This window comes from Nanorana parkeri, unplaced genomic scaffold (genome assembly GCF_000935625.1).
Source record: "Nanorana parkeri isolate BGI_ZX_2015 unplaced genomic scaffold, ASM93562v1 scaffold95, whole genome shotgun sequence".
In the NCBI taxonomy this organism is placed as follows: Eukaryota; Metazoa; Chordata; class Amphibia; order Anura; family Dicroglossidae; genus Nanorana; species Nanorana parkeri.
The window spans coordinates 1738243-1754979 of NW_017306363.1; the positions used below are offsets into that span (position 1 = coordinate 1738243).

At 44.5% G+C, this 16737-nt stretch overlaps 1 protein-coding gene across 2 annotated transcripts in view; it reads left to right on the top strand.

Annotated features, from left to right (window-relative positions):
* The window catches only part of DSCAM (DS cell adhesion molecule), a 399852-nt gene that overhangs the window by 330720 nt on the left and 52395 nt on the right, over positions 1-16737 (top strand). For both annotated transcript variants that reach the window (XM_018552699.1, XM_018552700.1), the window contains exon 29: positions 14291-14403. In XM_018552699.1, coding sequence (XP_018408201.1) covers positions 14291-14403 — 113 coding nt within the window. The remainder of the gene's footprint in view (positions 1-14290; positions 14404-16737) is intronic.

Below are 16737 nucleotides of genomic sequence, written 5' to 3' on the forward strand. Positions count from 1 at the left end.
GGGGGTGTACAGTTCCTCTGTCCAGCATCCCCCCCAGCTCAATGACGACACTGGTTGCCAGAAGCTGGGCAGGAAACCAGCCACAGCATCCCACTCAGCTCCTAGCAACCAGCGACGTGAGTGAGGGTGGGACGCCGGCCAGAGCGTCACAGGTAGCTAAGAGCTCATAGCAATTTGGGACATTCTGGCAAAAAAGTGGGTGTCCCTGGTCAGAAGATTTCACTTCACTTTCTGTCCCTGTGACAATTGGATTTTGAAAATGTTGGGTTGTTGTGGAAACATGGATTGGTGATAAAACTTCAGTGGAGACACCTTTTTCCCATGAACACTCTTACAGGAGTGAATTTCCCTTCCTGGGGGTAGATTTCATCTCACTTCCTGTTGTCTCAAGGACATGAAGTGAGATTAAATCTTTCTAATGAGCATACAGACAGCAGTAAAAACCTCATAATGACCCGGGAGAAGAGGTGGGCACCCCTCGTCTGCACTTCTAACAAGAGCCAACTTCCTGTAATGTACATACAGTACTAAGAACCAGACCCAAAAAGGCGAGCATCCCTCATCGGTGCGAGCGCGGTAGAATTACAACTACTGAAATGTTGTGCGGTACACTTTGGCTGCATCCTGGGACCCCCTGCAGGACAGTAATAGCCTCCATTTGTAAGTAGGAGTCGTATGTAAGTCGGATGTTAGTAACTTGGGGACTGCCTGTGGTTTTAAATGTCAGTCAGTTGAATCATCAATTCATTTATTAAATTCATTCAACCTAAGCTGAAAATGATCTTGGCCGGACAGGACAGTGATATGTGATTCCAGACTGGTCAACCGTCTATGACTCCCTCAGTTTTTGTAATAACCAATTTGGAGAACAGGGATTTTTTATTTTGACTTAACATTAAAATGAAAAAGATTTGTGATCCGAAACAACTACCATGAAGTGAATGTCGATATCAATGTTGTTGCTGTGCTTACAGAGAATGGTACGAACAAGAAAAAAACTCCCAATAAGTGACCATCCTGTGTGTAAAATCACCTTGAGAGAAGTCAAAAGAACAGCCAGGCTTGTTCAAGATGAGACCAGCAAACCACATTACATGAGTCAGAAATTGAAGTGGATTATGTACAAATATCAGGCCATAGTACATCTAGTAGGATCCGTTGAGGATCCTCATTTTAACTCCACAGGTTTCTATAGGGTGATAATCCTCATCCCTTGTGATGTAATTAGTCTAACGAGCAGTATATTTTAATATTTGATGCGTCCTTGTAGAGGTAAGGCTTTGGTTCCTTATGTCAGAGCTGCTGCCATGATGATCGGCAATCTAAAGGCTGGTTGAGAATATTCAAGTAGAAGCAACAGGAGAGGCGGAGGAAGCAAAGATCCATAGACTGGTTGAAGGATGAAGATCCTTGCACTGCAGGCAGTGGTGTATTCTGGTTTGGGGCTACCCTAGGCAAGAGAAAACTAGGGCACCTTCCCCACACTAAATATGCTGGATCTCAGGGGGGCTGTGCAGGATCTGTGGTGGGCTCTGCCATAGACCCCGCAGAGCCCACCACAGATCATGCACACACCCCCGAGACCCTGCAGACCCGTGCAGGATGTGTGGTGGGCTCTGCCCACTATAGACTCCACAGAGCCCACCCGAGACTCTCAGGTGGGCTGTGCAGAATCCATGCTGGGCTCTACAGGGTCCCTTTAGCAGCAGTGTGATCCTCTTACCTTCTGCTTGGCCTCCTCCACCGGTGGACTGGTGCTGCAGGACCCGGCCTGCTCCTAAGCCTGACCACTCTTCGGTGACTCGGCTTTCTACGGCGCGATGGTGCCTTGGCCCCGCCCCTTCCTGATCCCATGTCACCCCGGCCTCGCCTCGCCCCCTCCTGCTGCTCCACCTTGCCCCCTCCTGCTGCCTCCTCCTCGCCGACTCCTCTGTGTCGTTTGACTCCTCCGCCCGGCTGCCTAACCGTTTTGGGGGCGGCATTTTTGCCGCCCCCCTGAAAACTGCCAACCAAGGCGAAGGCCTTGTTTGCCTCGCGGCAGATACGCACCTGACTGCAGGTCCTCAGGTACAGCTTCCTCTCAAGCAAGGAGGACATGGAGAAGGACAATAGTGACTTGGCCAAATCGCAGCAGATCTCACACTGCCAATATGCAGCATCAGACTGCCAAGGCACAAGAAGTACACTGTTATTTATCTGGAGACATTTTTAGATGTTCACGTGTTGACTTTAGGTCCACTTGAACAATGACTTTATTAAATTTTGCTTATTACTATTAGATATTTTTCATGCAGTCAGCAGATGGCGCTCTAGTCTACCTTTCAAATAAGAAATGTATTACTTTCACCTCTGTTGAAATAATCCTGCTGTTTAATAAAGCAGTTACTTATCTCTTTCTACACAGCTTAGTGCAAGATTTCAATTACACAAAGAAAGCACAAAGCAAGCGCCACTTACTGTTCTGTCTTTTATGCCTCTAGAGCTTTTGAAACTGTTGCTGTTAGCTCTACTACTGCTGTTGCTATGCCAGTGGTACAGAGTAATAAAGATAATATCTAACAAATAGGCGTACAGAAAATGGACTTGTATCTTAATACTCAGAATTCTCTCTTATGCATCATAAATCGTGCCGGTGGCTAAATGACCTACCTGACAAGCGCTAAGCCAATTATAGAATGTAAAATAGTGGAAAATAGCCAACAACATAACTGGTTTTGTATGCATATGGACAGCTTTTCAGCACTGGAGAATAGTTGCTAGTAATGGTGTTTATCACTGACCTTCACTTTGAGCCCCTATGGCGTTTTTTCTTTTCTGTGAGATAATTGGAGGGATTGTGTCAGAGAGTCTATTTTTAGGAAGTATCAAAGCTTTTATTGCCTTCAAAGGGCAGCCAGTGAGTTATAGGAAAAGTTATGTCCTCTGTATAATGAAAAATGGGCACTCTGCACCTCTGACCACCTCCTCCCCAATAACCAAGTCCATCCTGGCTCTTTGTTCCTGTGTCCATTCTGTGATGGATTAAAATGGATCGGCGATAATCTGGGGTCCAAATCTCCCCATTGAGTGGAATAAGGGAAATTCTTGCAGAGCCACGGATACACATTAGCACAGTCTCATCAGGTTGCCCTCTCATACATGGTTAGACATGTATAGCAGACAGATGTTGACAGATCTATCTTCATGATTTCAGAAATATGACAGCACTTTACAGCCTGAAGTTACACAAAGAGCCTATGCGCACATTTTTATGCATTGACGCACGTTTTATTAGGGCAGTCCATTCAGTATGAGTCTCGACATATGAAAAAAAAAACAGGCATACACTAATTTTAGCCATTGGAGTGCACCAGAAGGCACAGTGAGGGGAATTTTGTCAATACTGGAGCAGACAAAATCTGTAGCAGCTGTGCATTGCATCCACCTTTCATTTTCAAACCTTAAGTGAACAGTCTGAAGAGAGAAGCTGATTGGTTGCCTGGGTTGCCATGGCATCTTAGGCTGTCGGCCGCCACTGGCGGCTGTGAGGCGGAATGTGTCGCTGTCCAGATCACTGACAACCTGTCAGTGATCTATGCAGCGTAGGGTTGCCACCTGTCCAGGATTTGAATGCTGTGTCCGGGTTTCATGGCAGCAGAAACCCGGACACAAGATGTCAGGCAGACAGGGACAACTAAAATTAAGATCGAGGCTACTGGCCCCCCACTGAAAATAGTCTCAACTGTGATATTTACATATAAATGGGATGAGCTATTTACATATGAATAAGCCGCGACTAATTTTCCCCCCAAAAAATGTCCGCTCCTCGCTAGAGTGTTCGCTTGAAGAAAAAGTGGCAAAGCTAATGCAGCGGCGCATTCCTCCTCACAGACCCTGCTGAGTCAGTGACAGCCAGCAGCTGCGGGGGAGGAGGTTGGGCCCGGCGTAAGCAGCAGAGTAGGAGGCAGGGCCCAGTGACGGTGGAGGAGGATGCGGGGCCCAACAGCGACCATGGAGGAGGAGGCAGGGCCCAGCAGTGAAGAAGGCTGACAGTGGATCGGGGCTGACAGGTAAGAAGTATGCAGGGGTGTGACCAGCCCACCTGAGACCCTGCACAGCCCACCATAGAGAGTCTAGGGTCACTCTCAGGTGGGCAGTGTAGGATCTCAGGTGGGCTCTGCAAGGGCCCACAGGGCCCTGTGATTTCTAGTTACACCCCTGGCAGGTGGGTTTGTTTATAATGTATATGTGCATTGAGGCACCATACTGAAGCAATAGCAATGCACATATACAGTGCTTTATAGGGCCCATGCATTAACATGCACATAAGTGTGAACTTACTACTAATACTAGTATTTACAGAAAGAAAATTAGGCAGAATTCACGAATTGTCACTCAGTTGCTGAATGTAGGGGTCTGCCTTCATTATCACCATCTGTGCAATCTCAGTCTTCTAATCAGAACAACTGTAGTGTCTGTATCCTGTTAGAAGCAGACAGTCCCCTTTAAGGCTGTCATTGACCTTCACTAAATAAGCAATACAGCGTTATAGCGTTCCATACAACACCTTAGGAGACATAGCCTGCACTTAGCCTACACTTATGGAGAAGCATATTATCCATTGCCATCAATACAATGTAAACATGTGTTGTACAGGAAATCCACTATCAGTATTAGGTCACTTTCACCACCCCCAGCGAAATGCAATATGTATGTCTATTATAAACATTGCAGCTACTTTTGTGAAAACACATCCAGTGTAATGGCAATGACCCTGTCCTTCTATAGGACTTGTATTCACATTATAGAACGGAATGGAACACTCGGCCCTGACAAGCATTAGGTGAGTCATGCATTAAATGGAAATCCCTCAACAAAGCAATCAATTTAAGGCTGGTAATTGGATTATACACACTCAGGTTAATATAAACTATATACTTGAGAGCCCACGACTGAATTTAATGCACAGCGGACTTTTGCAGCGCTGTCATTTTCAGGTTGTTAAGGGGATCTGTGAAAGGGCAATTTCTGTATAACGGTCACGTATTGCCTGTATAATCTCACATACTGTACCTTGCTAATCACAGGACCGGCTCCTATTAAGTGTACGGAGCGCTGCAATGAAAATCTGTCCACTTAGCAATATATTCTCATTACCCTAAATCCTTCCTTATGAATGCAGCTTTAAATGGGGCATTTTGATCTTTATGTTAACATTTCATGATCGTGTTTTCCTAAATATGCAATAATTATTATTTACACTGAATTGACCTTTGTGTTTTTATTCATTTTCATTCCCTGTGTGTATGGTATATAATTGCTGCTTTTCTACCACTTACTGCCCACAAGAAAGTCCTTACTGGGTATTATTTCCTGTCATATGTATATGTATATATATATATATATGGGCTGAGAAAAACGAACATGCACTATATGTACTCATAGTACCCATTCAGTCTATTGCATTGTGGTAACATGCATTAACACTAGCGTTGCCACTTGCCCAGGATTCACCCAGATAGTCCGGGTTTTGAATGCTGTGTCCCGGACACAAGATGTCAGGCAGACAGGGGCAACCGAAATCAAGATAGGGGCTACTGCATCCCCCCCCCCCCCCCTGAAAATAGTCTCAACTATGATATTTACATGTGAATGGACGGCACTATTTATATATGAATAAGCCACGACTCATTCTCCCAAACAAATGTCCGCATGTCGCTAGAGTGTTCGGGTTTTGCCTGAAGAAAAGGTGGCAACCCTAATCAACACATGATTCCAAGTGTGGTGTGCCATGGTGTCATGCATTATAAAAAGCAACCCAAGGCACTATACAGTAGCTGACAATGCATCCATACTGTAGCGCTCCATTGTGGTGCACTGCAAAGAAAAAAAAAGTAATGGGCGTTTTTGTGTGCCCACTGACTTACCAATGTCTTAAGGAAGGGGTGGGCAGGCTCTATAGCTGTTGTGCAACTATAAATCCCATGAGGCAGCTTTGGAAGGGATTAGAATCTCTAGAACCCAGGCTGATGCCCAACCTGTGCCCCAGGGGCCCTTTGGAGCCCAGCAGTAGTGGTACCATACTCTCAGTGACTGCCACAGTACAATACTTTTCTGTACCCACCCCCTCCCCCGTCCGTTCCGCCAGTCAGCGCTGGAGGATCGGAGCGGGGAGGGGGGAATCCAGCCCCTCCCCTTTCACGGCAGGCCGTGACAGGATCGAGAAGTGAGCGAACGCCGGTATGTGTTCGCTCACCTCCCGATCTACTGAGCCGACCTGTGACAGTCTCATTGTCACAGGTTGGCTAGAACTATGAGGTGAGTGAAAAGCACTCACCTCATAGTTCTCGTTTAAAGGCATATGTAAAAGAAAGAACAGAAATGTCATATATTTCAGCTTGCCAGTCATCAGATGTGGTGGCTGTATTCGTGTTCTCTTTTTAGGCTTTATTCCCCCTTCTGTTTATCTGGTGATCCTGCAAATAAAACACTTTTTGTAACTATGTGGCTACGTTCATTGCTTTGCGGCTAATATCAAGAAAACGTTTTCGAGTTTCAGGCACTTACATTAATTGTAATTTAAAACTACTTTTAAGATTCTTGTAATATATTTATGACTACATTACGTGGTGCATTTATGTCTGCCTGGACCCTGGCTTTAAATGTATTTTGAGATGTATTTTAATAGACTAGCGGTCTTGTTCTCAGTATAGCAGTGGTGGTCTTCCACTTGTATTCATTAAAGTCCGCTCAGATCTACCGCCGTCCTGTGAGAAAAGCATAGAGGCTGGTACTTTCCGCGAAAACTAGTAGGCGGTGGTGACCCCAGGAGTCTTTCTGTTCTTTCATCCTGCAGGCCGGAGCCCAGGTAAATAAATCATATTATCTGTGCACTGAGGGCAAAAAAAGCAACATCCGTGCCTTTCAATAAATCTGGCAGTCCCACGTCTTCTGTCTGAAGTGTCTGCTAGCTGTTCACAGAAATGAGAAGGTTTTTGTGTTAGCCATGTAAGAAAAGAGAGTGAAATATTAACACTCTGAGCACTCCTTGGTCTTTGAAAACACTCTGTTCAGAAGTTTTTTTCTTCTTCCTTTTCATTTAGGGGCCATTAGAGTCTTTATATACTCTTCGTTTCACTCCATAATGACCACAGGCAATACATCTATGGGCCGGTCTAGGACTAAGGGTCCGATTTATAAAGCCGCATTATGGCCTTACCTGCGCTATACCACTGCTTGTAATAAAGGCCTCTTTATAAAGCACAGTGGCATGCTTTATAAATGTTCGTAGTGCCTTGCTTCAGGGCTCAAAAGCAAGCAAAAACCTGTTAAAATAATGAAAAGAGAGAAACAATCAGTAGGCAAAGAGTCCAATAACATGACAGATTAATGAGACCAGGCTGGCCTCTCCACTCACTAATCAAAGAGTGTTTTCTCCAGACTGCATGTGAAGCATTGGTCATTGGGACATGAAGAAATGATTTGCATGGCTCCAACGACTGCTTTGATTGCTTTAGTCTCTTCTCACCATACCCTTTATGGTTATACTGCCTTGTTGGGTCCCAAGTCATACTCCATAGAAGCCATATTTTCTATACACTGCGATGATGATGGCCAAATAGCCTGAAACACAATTCCCTGGAGTAGTAGGTGGGTGCTTTCCTCTGGGGTTGATTCTTGCCTTGTGCACAAGTCTTGTTCCTGGCTGTAAGCAGGAACCCTCCTTTTGGTAGCGATGGGGCTGCTCTTGTCTGGCTAGAGGTTGGAAGCACAAGATGCTCCCGGTGAAGGTGCACCCTGGGGGACCCCCCTGTATGGTACTGGCACAAGGTCACATCACTCGTGCTTTTCTTGCACAATGCTTCTTAGGCAGTCCTTATGGCGAGCTAGGAGCAATTTTTCACTTCACAGATAACTGAGGTTCTTTCTAGGGCCTGCCCTGATGTTTCGAGTGAGGATCTGTGGCCCTAATGGGTCTTGTATCTTCTCCCATCTGGGGGTGTGGCTTCGGGAGAGACCCTATCAAGTACCTGGTGGACTAGAGTGTCTTGCCCCTGTCAGGAGCCTTGCGCCCAGGGGAAAGGGGGTTCAGGGATACTATGGCCCTCTTTTTCAGAACAGGACCAAACACCCTTGTGCATCTTTTTTTTTGTGTCCTGTGATTTTGTGGTTATGTATTCCAGAATCCTGCTGCACTCCTTTCCGGGTATCCCTGTCAGCATGGGTGCTCGAAGTGACCGCGGATGACGCAGCCAATACTGAAACTTGTTAAAGATGTCACGTGTGTTTAATTGATTTTGTGGTTCACTCTTTTTCTCACAGGGGGGTTTATTGGATTGACTGCAGAGCTTCAAAAAGAAAAAAGAAAAAAAAGGAAAAGCTTTATGCAGTTTGGAATTATTGGCTTTACAATATTAGGCTATATTTGCAATATATACCAGCGGTTCTGAATGTGCATCTGGCCAAAGGAACGAAAAGCAATAATTTGCATGGCTCCGCCCTCTGCCCTGAAATGAGGAATAATCCTCTTAGTTTTGTGATATGTGATGGAATGAGACATATGAAGATCTTCTATTTGAAGAAAGAATGAACTGCGTTAAAACAAGAAGGAACATTTTTAGTGACCGAGTATGTGGATAACTAGCAATGCACATTAGAACGATCATTCTCTTGTAAACAGGACCCGTAAAAGTGTGATTTATTGTTTTTATTACTCTTTTCCCCACCCGTGTTGTCTGTAGGAGTCTGGCAGCGAGAAGCTTGTTCAAAGCAAGTCTTAAGTGGTTGTTAAATTCACAAATACACTTGCTGGTTCTCTGGAACTGGAATTTTTACTTGGGACTTGTGGGAATATTATGCCTCCTCAACCCAAGATTACATGAGAGATTGTTTAAAGGACAACATCACCCAAATTGTTCAGATTTGTGGGGTTGCTGGCAAGTTGAATCTCTTGTTTCTTCTTCACCATACCGGAATTAGCAATCTCACCCAACTTCTGCAGACAAAGAAACCTAAATGGTGTCATACTGATTGGGTTACCCTTAAAGGAGAACTATGGGGTCAGTGTTTTCCCCCATAGTTCTCCTTAGGGTAACGGGAGGACACAAACTAGCATCCTCCCGTTACCCTAAGCTCGGTATACCGCGAGCTACAGCTCGCGGGATACTGAGACGCCGGAGCGGATCACGACTTAGATGACGGGATCCACCCAGCTGCGTGAGTGACAGCTGGCTCTGCCTATCTAGAGGCAGAGCCAGCTGTACCCGCCCCCTCCCCCGTCCGTTCCACCAGTCAGCGCTGGCAGATCGGAGCGGGGAGAGGGGAATCCAGCCCCTCCCCCTGTCACGGCAGAGAGCCGTGACAGGATCGAGAGGCGAGCGAACCCGGTATGTGTTCGCTCACCTCCCGATCTACTGAGCCGACCTGTGACAGTCTCAGGTCGGCTAGAACTATGAGGTGAGTGAAAAGCACTCACCTCATAGTTCTCCTTTAAAGAGACACAAAGTCACTTTACCAATTTAGGGCAAAGTGAGAGTGTCTGCACATGACAGTGTCGGGGCCTGGTGATTGATCCGTTCAAGCACTCTCAAATAGAAGAGGTCATGTGCTGCCCCATACACAGGGGAAGCAGTAAAGGAGCGTAGCTGGATTAGTATATGGGTGTAACGCACAAGCAATATGGGGTAAGGATTTCTTATAGATCACAGCCACGGATATCACAGAATTAGTATAAATCAGGAATTTGTTGAAGCCTACCTCTGTACTATAACTCGGTTAACATTCAGGGGTGCTGTCATGCGTTATGCACAATCATGAACAAAGTAATTTAATACTGCAAGGGATTAACAGCAAAATCTTCAGTATAACAGTACTATCATACAACAGTCTTATTTTTTATTACAATGGGGTTGTAGATGAGCATCGAGAATCGGATGTAATGACAACATGCATTGCATGTGCAGAAAATTTGAGTCTCTTAATAGTATAAATGTTTGTATGGAAACTTCAGCACTGCAAAGGAATAGAATGGCAGTATTGAACTTAATTTAGAAGTAGAGGATTGTATACTTGCAGTTGCGCAGCTTCCAGCGGTAATGTGGTTCAAGCAGAAAGTGGTATCAGAGGTGGTTCCCACAATCAAAATGTTAGGAAGGTATTGCTAGGAGATGAGCAGCTGGTGGTTGCTATAGATAACGAATGAGGTGCAGAGAGGATGTAATGAGTTGAGTCTCCTGGTGTAGTTCAAGTAAAGGTGGCCATACACCTTACGATTATCGGACCATCATGCCCCGATTATCGCAAGGTTCAAGTAGCCGTAATTAAAGAAAAGCACCTGGACGAATTGCGGTAATCAACCGCACGTATTTTCTTTTGCGCATGAGCAGTGTAGATCGTACGATTTTTCACGTACGGAAACGCCACTAACCTTGCGAAATCGTACGATCGACCAAAGTTTTCAAACATGCTTGAAAGTCAAAAGCCGTATGATTGTACAGTATTTGCGGTTGTACACTGCCCACACACCTTGCGATTATCAGACGAAAACGCGATTGCATACGATTATCGTACGATAATCGTAAGGTGTATGGGCACCTTAAGGTAAATGTCCTCTCAGATCAATAAGGGAAATAGACTTGTAGCGGGGGATCAACTAGCAGGGTATGTTAAGTCCTTAGTAGGAAGGTTAGGGTAAAGGCAAGTAGCTGGTAGTGGAGTGGTAGGTGAGGCAGAGGTTCCACAATAGTGAAGGTGCTGACAGGGTAGGTAGAAAAGATTCTCTCTGTCCAGCATCTGCATTCATTGCACAAACGCCAGGCGACTAAACCTTATGGCTTAAACCACTAAGGAAGGAGTAGAGACGCGAGAGTGTCGTAGAGCGTGGGGGGTCGGGGGTGGGGGGGAGTTAGGGCCACCCGCTGTGCGTGGAGCTCCGTCGAGGTGAGTATGTTACAATGGGGAGGCAATGATGGAGCATAGCTGGGTTAGTATACATGTCCAAGACTTTGCCCTATATGAGCGTACACATTAATGGCAAAGTGGCAGTTTTTCTTTAATGTAGAATTAAGGAGTTCTGCAGCTACGCTTTGATTGTAATTTTGTGGGAGAAGGGTAAGCATAATTTATGGGGGAAATCTTTTCATTTGGTTTTATTCTCAATGAGTGAAGATATGACCGGCGTAAGATACTCTTTGAAGATGCACAAAATGGATTACAGAGGATACTACTTGTTGGACTTGAGTATACACGCTCTAATTTCCACCTTGGCATTCATCTTCTGGCTGTCTTATGGTTGGTGGCACCTTCTCAGAGATCCTGAACTTGATTGTAATGCTGGTTAGGTGTTACTGGATACTGCTGGAATTCTCATAGATAGCGATAACGCAGCACTGTGAACAAACTTTCAAATCTGGCTGCAGGTTTCCTGGATAGCATTTGCAATTCATTGACTAATATACATTTTTATCCTAAAACAACCAGTTTGAATGATGAAATGGTTGGACTTAGCAAGCACACATGAGGGGGGTGTAACGATAATTTTATAATGTTGGGAGATAGGGGGGAATAACTGACAGGTGATGCTGGGAACTTTATTTTCTCAGCAGCTGGAGGGTTGCAGATTAAAGGGGGGGGATGTGTCATTTCTGCTGCACAGCAAGGCAGAGCAAAACATTGGTGATACTTTTTATGAGATAGAATTACTTTGAGAGAACAGCTTGATTCATCAATACTGTACCTTCATAAAACATGTCACGGCCACTTCTTAGTGGGAATCGTTCAGAAGATCAACAGTATATCTATTACAATAAACAAATGCAGAGAGTATGGATGACGTCTAGAATGCAATGTTCCATAGTAGTCAACCAAATTTCTGTTCACTGGCAGAAAAGATGCATTTTGATTTCTTCTTTTCACATAAAAGTTTACGTTGTGATGCCTTTACAGATTAACCTCAGGCAGAAATAATAATTTTTTAAAAATTATGTAGTTATGTGTTAGTGTATTTTTAATAACAACTAGTAAAAGTACCAGATTTTGACTTGGTAACAGCGGTTTGTGTACAGCAGAGCTCAGACTCTGAGACAAAAGAAAACAGCACAAGGATCCAGTCCATTATGGTGCGGTGCTCATGTGTTAGCAAAGAACATGCTGATATGAGGAAAGTTGAGGGTATATCTAATGAAATGGAGAATTGGTGGATTGAGAAGTAGCTATGAAGGCATCTGGAATATTGTTGGTAATGTGTTCCTGAAGGGTGTGCTCGTCAACCTAGAAAAGTTTTCAGAGATGATAATTGTAGATGGCAAACCCACTTACTGGTTACTTTGTTGGTGGTATGCTCCTGATAGTAGACCCAATTAAATGTTTCTTTGACTACTTTTTATACTGGTGTTAATAGATTGGCGGCTTGGTTCAATGTTTCCAATGTTCTCAGTGGTTTTCTTGTATTCCCAAGGTTTCCATTTGCATAATCTTGTGCAGCAGCCCCCTTTCCTGGTCAGCGCTATCCCAGCATAGGATAACACTACTGGTGGCTCTGAAGGGGTGATCTACAATAAAATGAAATAACGGGTCTCCGTGTCTTTCCTCTATAAGAAACCTCTATTATGGACCCACAGCACAACAGCACACCTGAGTACTAGGGTCGGTTGCTTTTGGTTAAGGCAACTCCGAATTCTTCTTGTCTAGAGATACATTCACTCGCTTTGCCGATCAAGCACTTACCCCCCTTCTGGTGATCAATTGAAGTGAGGTCCAGACTGTAATTATGATGCTTGAAACTTTTATTAAAGAATTTCTGGGAGAGAGGAGGAGGAGAGTTAGGATCATCTAGGCAGATGTAGACTCCAATGCTTTTCAGAGTGTGGTTACTGTTTCCATGCACAGCAGGTCAAACACCTGACACAGCATTACTTGAGGTAGAAGTTAATGACCCTTTTCTTTAGTAGTAGCTACTGGACCTGCTGCCACCAGGCTCCAGGGTCATCACATGACTAGTCCCCAGGCTTCAGGCCTGGCCTTCTCAGACCATCCATGTCAGCCTCCACACAGGCTGGGCCCGGGGCGAGAAAGAGAGAGCTCACATAGTCCACCCCAAGTATTTATCTCCTCCCCCAGAATGCACCACTGGCCATCATTCAACAGTGATTGGCTGAGGAGAGATATCCACTCATAGCAATCCCATTGGTTGCTCTGTTCTGTGACCAGGGCACACCCTGCAGTACCTTTAGCAGCACACAGATGGCAAGCAATGATAGATTGTTTGGGGGGAAGCCAAATAAACCCAGACTACAAATTAGTCTCAGGCCACATACAGTCTGACAATCACTACATTTAATAGCACCCTTTCCAGTAGGGCGCTACACTTGTCTATCTTTTTCTAATTTTTAAAATTTCTTAGCAAAATTCTCTTTTTTCCTTTCTGCAGAGTTTTCATAATATTTTTACCCTAAAGTGTAATAGGAGGATTGGTGTAAGTCTTCATTGACTTCTGCAATTCCTAAATTTAGTCTTTCTTAGTTAGCAGATGAATAAATCCATACCTTCGACCAAAAGCAATTTCTCATGCCAAAAGTGGGCCAAATGTTTTGTATGCTCCTGATCTTCTGCAAATGCGAATGGGATGGTCACCCTTAGTCCTCTACGGTTTAATGACTTAGTTTAGAATTGTAACAGAAATGATATGTCTAAAATAAGCTTGATTTCCACTTCTTTATTTCTCTTACAATGTCATATATTTAATCTGGTGTCTGTCTTTTGAGCAAGGAAAGACTGTGGTTGACGGTGTGATCCATACAGTTGTTCTCTAAAGAGGCCCCTGTTTGAATGGTAGTCCATATTTGTATCAGGGGTCCTGCAGCTCTTCTCAGACTCTTGTATGGTCTGGTTTAGATACCCGGGGAAAGTAAATCAGTAACGCTGTACCCTAGGAGTTTCTTATTTGTATTGCTGTCCAGTAGTGTTGTGGGGGTGCTTGTGCAGGTTATCTTGTTACCAGGTTTACATTTCTACATAACTGAAGGTTCCCACAATTTCCATGGTTTGTAGTGCAAAGCATGAAATCTGAGATAGAAGCTCCACACCACAAGGTAATAGAAGCAGTTTTATTCCAATGTAAAGTCAGGTAGAAGTTCAAATATGGAACCCAGCTCCTTCTGAGGCCTAAAACTCCTCGCAAAGGGCAATCAGTATCCCCGGATATAGACACAGTAATGTGTATTTCACAGTTTGATATAGAATGATGTCCTCTGAAGGTGATCACTTTAGTCGTAATATACTCAGTATTATCTTTTTTTTTTCTTCTTTTTTCCAGCAAAAACACCCGGACTTCAGACACCCTGAACAAGCAGCAGACGCTGAGAATGCACATAGATATTCCCCGAGCACAACTTCTTATAGAAGAGCGGGACACAATGGAGACCATTGGTACGTCAACTCTGTCGCTGTTTCAGCCACTGCCCAGGGCTGAGCTGTTCATGTACAATAAACGCCGGCTCCCACCCACACAATCTATATCGTCAGCTCGGTAGGCTTCTGTGCAATGGCAAATAAGCTACTGCAGATGGATAAACGACTTATGACAGAACATTATTAGAATGGTGAACATTAAAGCCCAACTCTAGCTATGGAGAACCACAGTCAGATGTTAATGACCAAAGTGATAAGGAATTTTTAGGGTTTTAGTTGTTTACTGATGTATGCGTCTTCCTATTCCAGTGACCCCACCTTACTATATGGAGTGGTAAATTTCCTCAAAAGAATCACAAACTGCAATGAGAACCTGTCTAAAGCTTTAACCTTTCTTAAAGCGGAACTCTGGCCTATCCTTCAGTCTTGCCCACTTGTACCGGCTCTTCTTCTAGACTTTAATTGCTTCCTCTGATTTCACTGAACACTGTGAGCTTCTCATAATGTGCATTACAAGCTGCAGCAAGTCAGATAGAGCCCACCATTTAGCCTTTTCCTTCCCAGCTTTATTGTATATGGCCAGCCCCTTTCATTCATGGACACTCAGTATGACTTGTGGGTGTTACCTAGGGTGGTCTGCATACAAATACAGTCTGTCTAGGAACACCCTCTCCTCCAGACTGACATCCACCCAGGGGCGTCCCGAGGCCGGATGTCACACGGAGCGGAGACCGGGTGACACCCCCCGCTGTGACGTCATCGCGCATGCGCGTGACGACACCATGCGTGTGCACAATGACGTCATCGTGCATGCACAGCCATCTAATTGACACCTGCCAGTGGCCATCTTGCTGATGGACTCAGGGAGAGAGAGAGGAGGGGACGTTCACCCGGCAGGATGAGGTATGCCGCCGGGTCACCTCCTCTCTCCTGAGACTGTCAGGCTCTCCGTCCATGACTGAGTGCCCGACTTTTTAGAGGGGGTGACACCAAAATGACTGCCAGTCATTTTGGTGTCACCACTCCCCAATGGTGTCATCTGGGTGCGGGACGCACCCCCCTTGTGATGCCACTGCATCCACCCATTAAGGTATTTGCGTTACCCCTCCGAAAATCCATCCCACTGCTTGCATCAGGGCTGAGGGTTCTTGGGAGGAGAACTAAGGTAGGGAGGAGAAAACTATACTTTGCCCAGATAGAAAAAGTAAAAGGTTCATTTGGCAGAGTACACCAGAAAGAGTTAGAGTTGCAGTGCAGCACATTTTTGAATAATCCAGCATGCTGCATATTTTGTGCATTACTTTACAGTCAATGGTAAACTCACTGAGGATTTTAATTCACACACCGTCACTCACATCGTTTCACATGAAGTTCTTCATATCCGTCAGCTGGAAGTATTCTGATAACCCCTTAAATGTTTCATAAAGTTGTAGCAGTTTAGTGTATGTAGCCCAGCAAATTCTTCCCAAGATGTTCCTGTAGGACGCTGTTTTTTTCCTGTGTCTAGAAAACGTCTAAGAGGATTACTGACTAATACAAAGAGTTGATCTGTCTCTATGGAGACATTTGTTTTGGAAACAGAATTTGCAGACCTCTTGCGGGGTAACAAATATTAATGATGAAATCGTTACACCTGGACTCTAAACTTCGTGCCATAGAGCCATTGATCAGTGCAAGCCTTGTGTAATTCATAGTGACAGATGTACCATAATTCATTTCTGACCTCAGTCCTGGTGCATAGTATTCTAGAGACGGAGAGTCTCACTTCATCCCTGTCATCGTTCTGTAACATCTAGGAGTCCAGTTGAACCCTGTAATGCAGTCAGGGTTCATAGACCATAATTAATGGTAAAGTTTTGCAGCAAGTTTTGTTTTGGCAGCACTAAGAGAGTCCTTGGCTCTGACACACAAGTAGAACAGCTCTCTGACATGCCCCCTGGACACTGTTCCAGATAAGTGTTCAATGGGGCGTTGGACTGTAGAGCTGCTTATGTGTCAGAGCTGAGGTCTGACTCTCCCTAGTACTGCCAACACAGGGTATTTTAACGCTTACTGCAGCATTTATCTGATGAAAAAGTAAAAAATATTTGTTAGTGTATTTGCAGCCTGGGTGCATTACAGTAATAAATCAAGGGGACCAATTGGGCTTTAAAGAATTTTTATTTTAGACTATAGACCAAAATGAGCTCTTTACCCTTGCATTGTGGGGGTAGCCCAGTGGTTCTCAACCTTTCTAGGGCCAGGGCCCCTTGGTAACATTTGCCAAGTTGTGTTGACCCCCAACGGTAAAATTGTTATTTTGTATGATAATTATAAATATTTTTTACTTTTTTTTTTACATTTTTATTTATC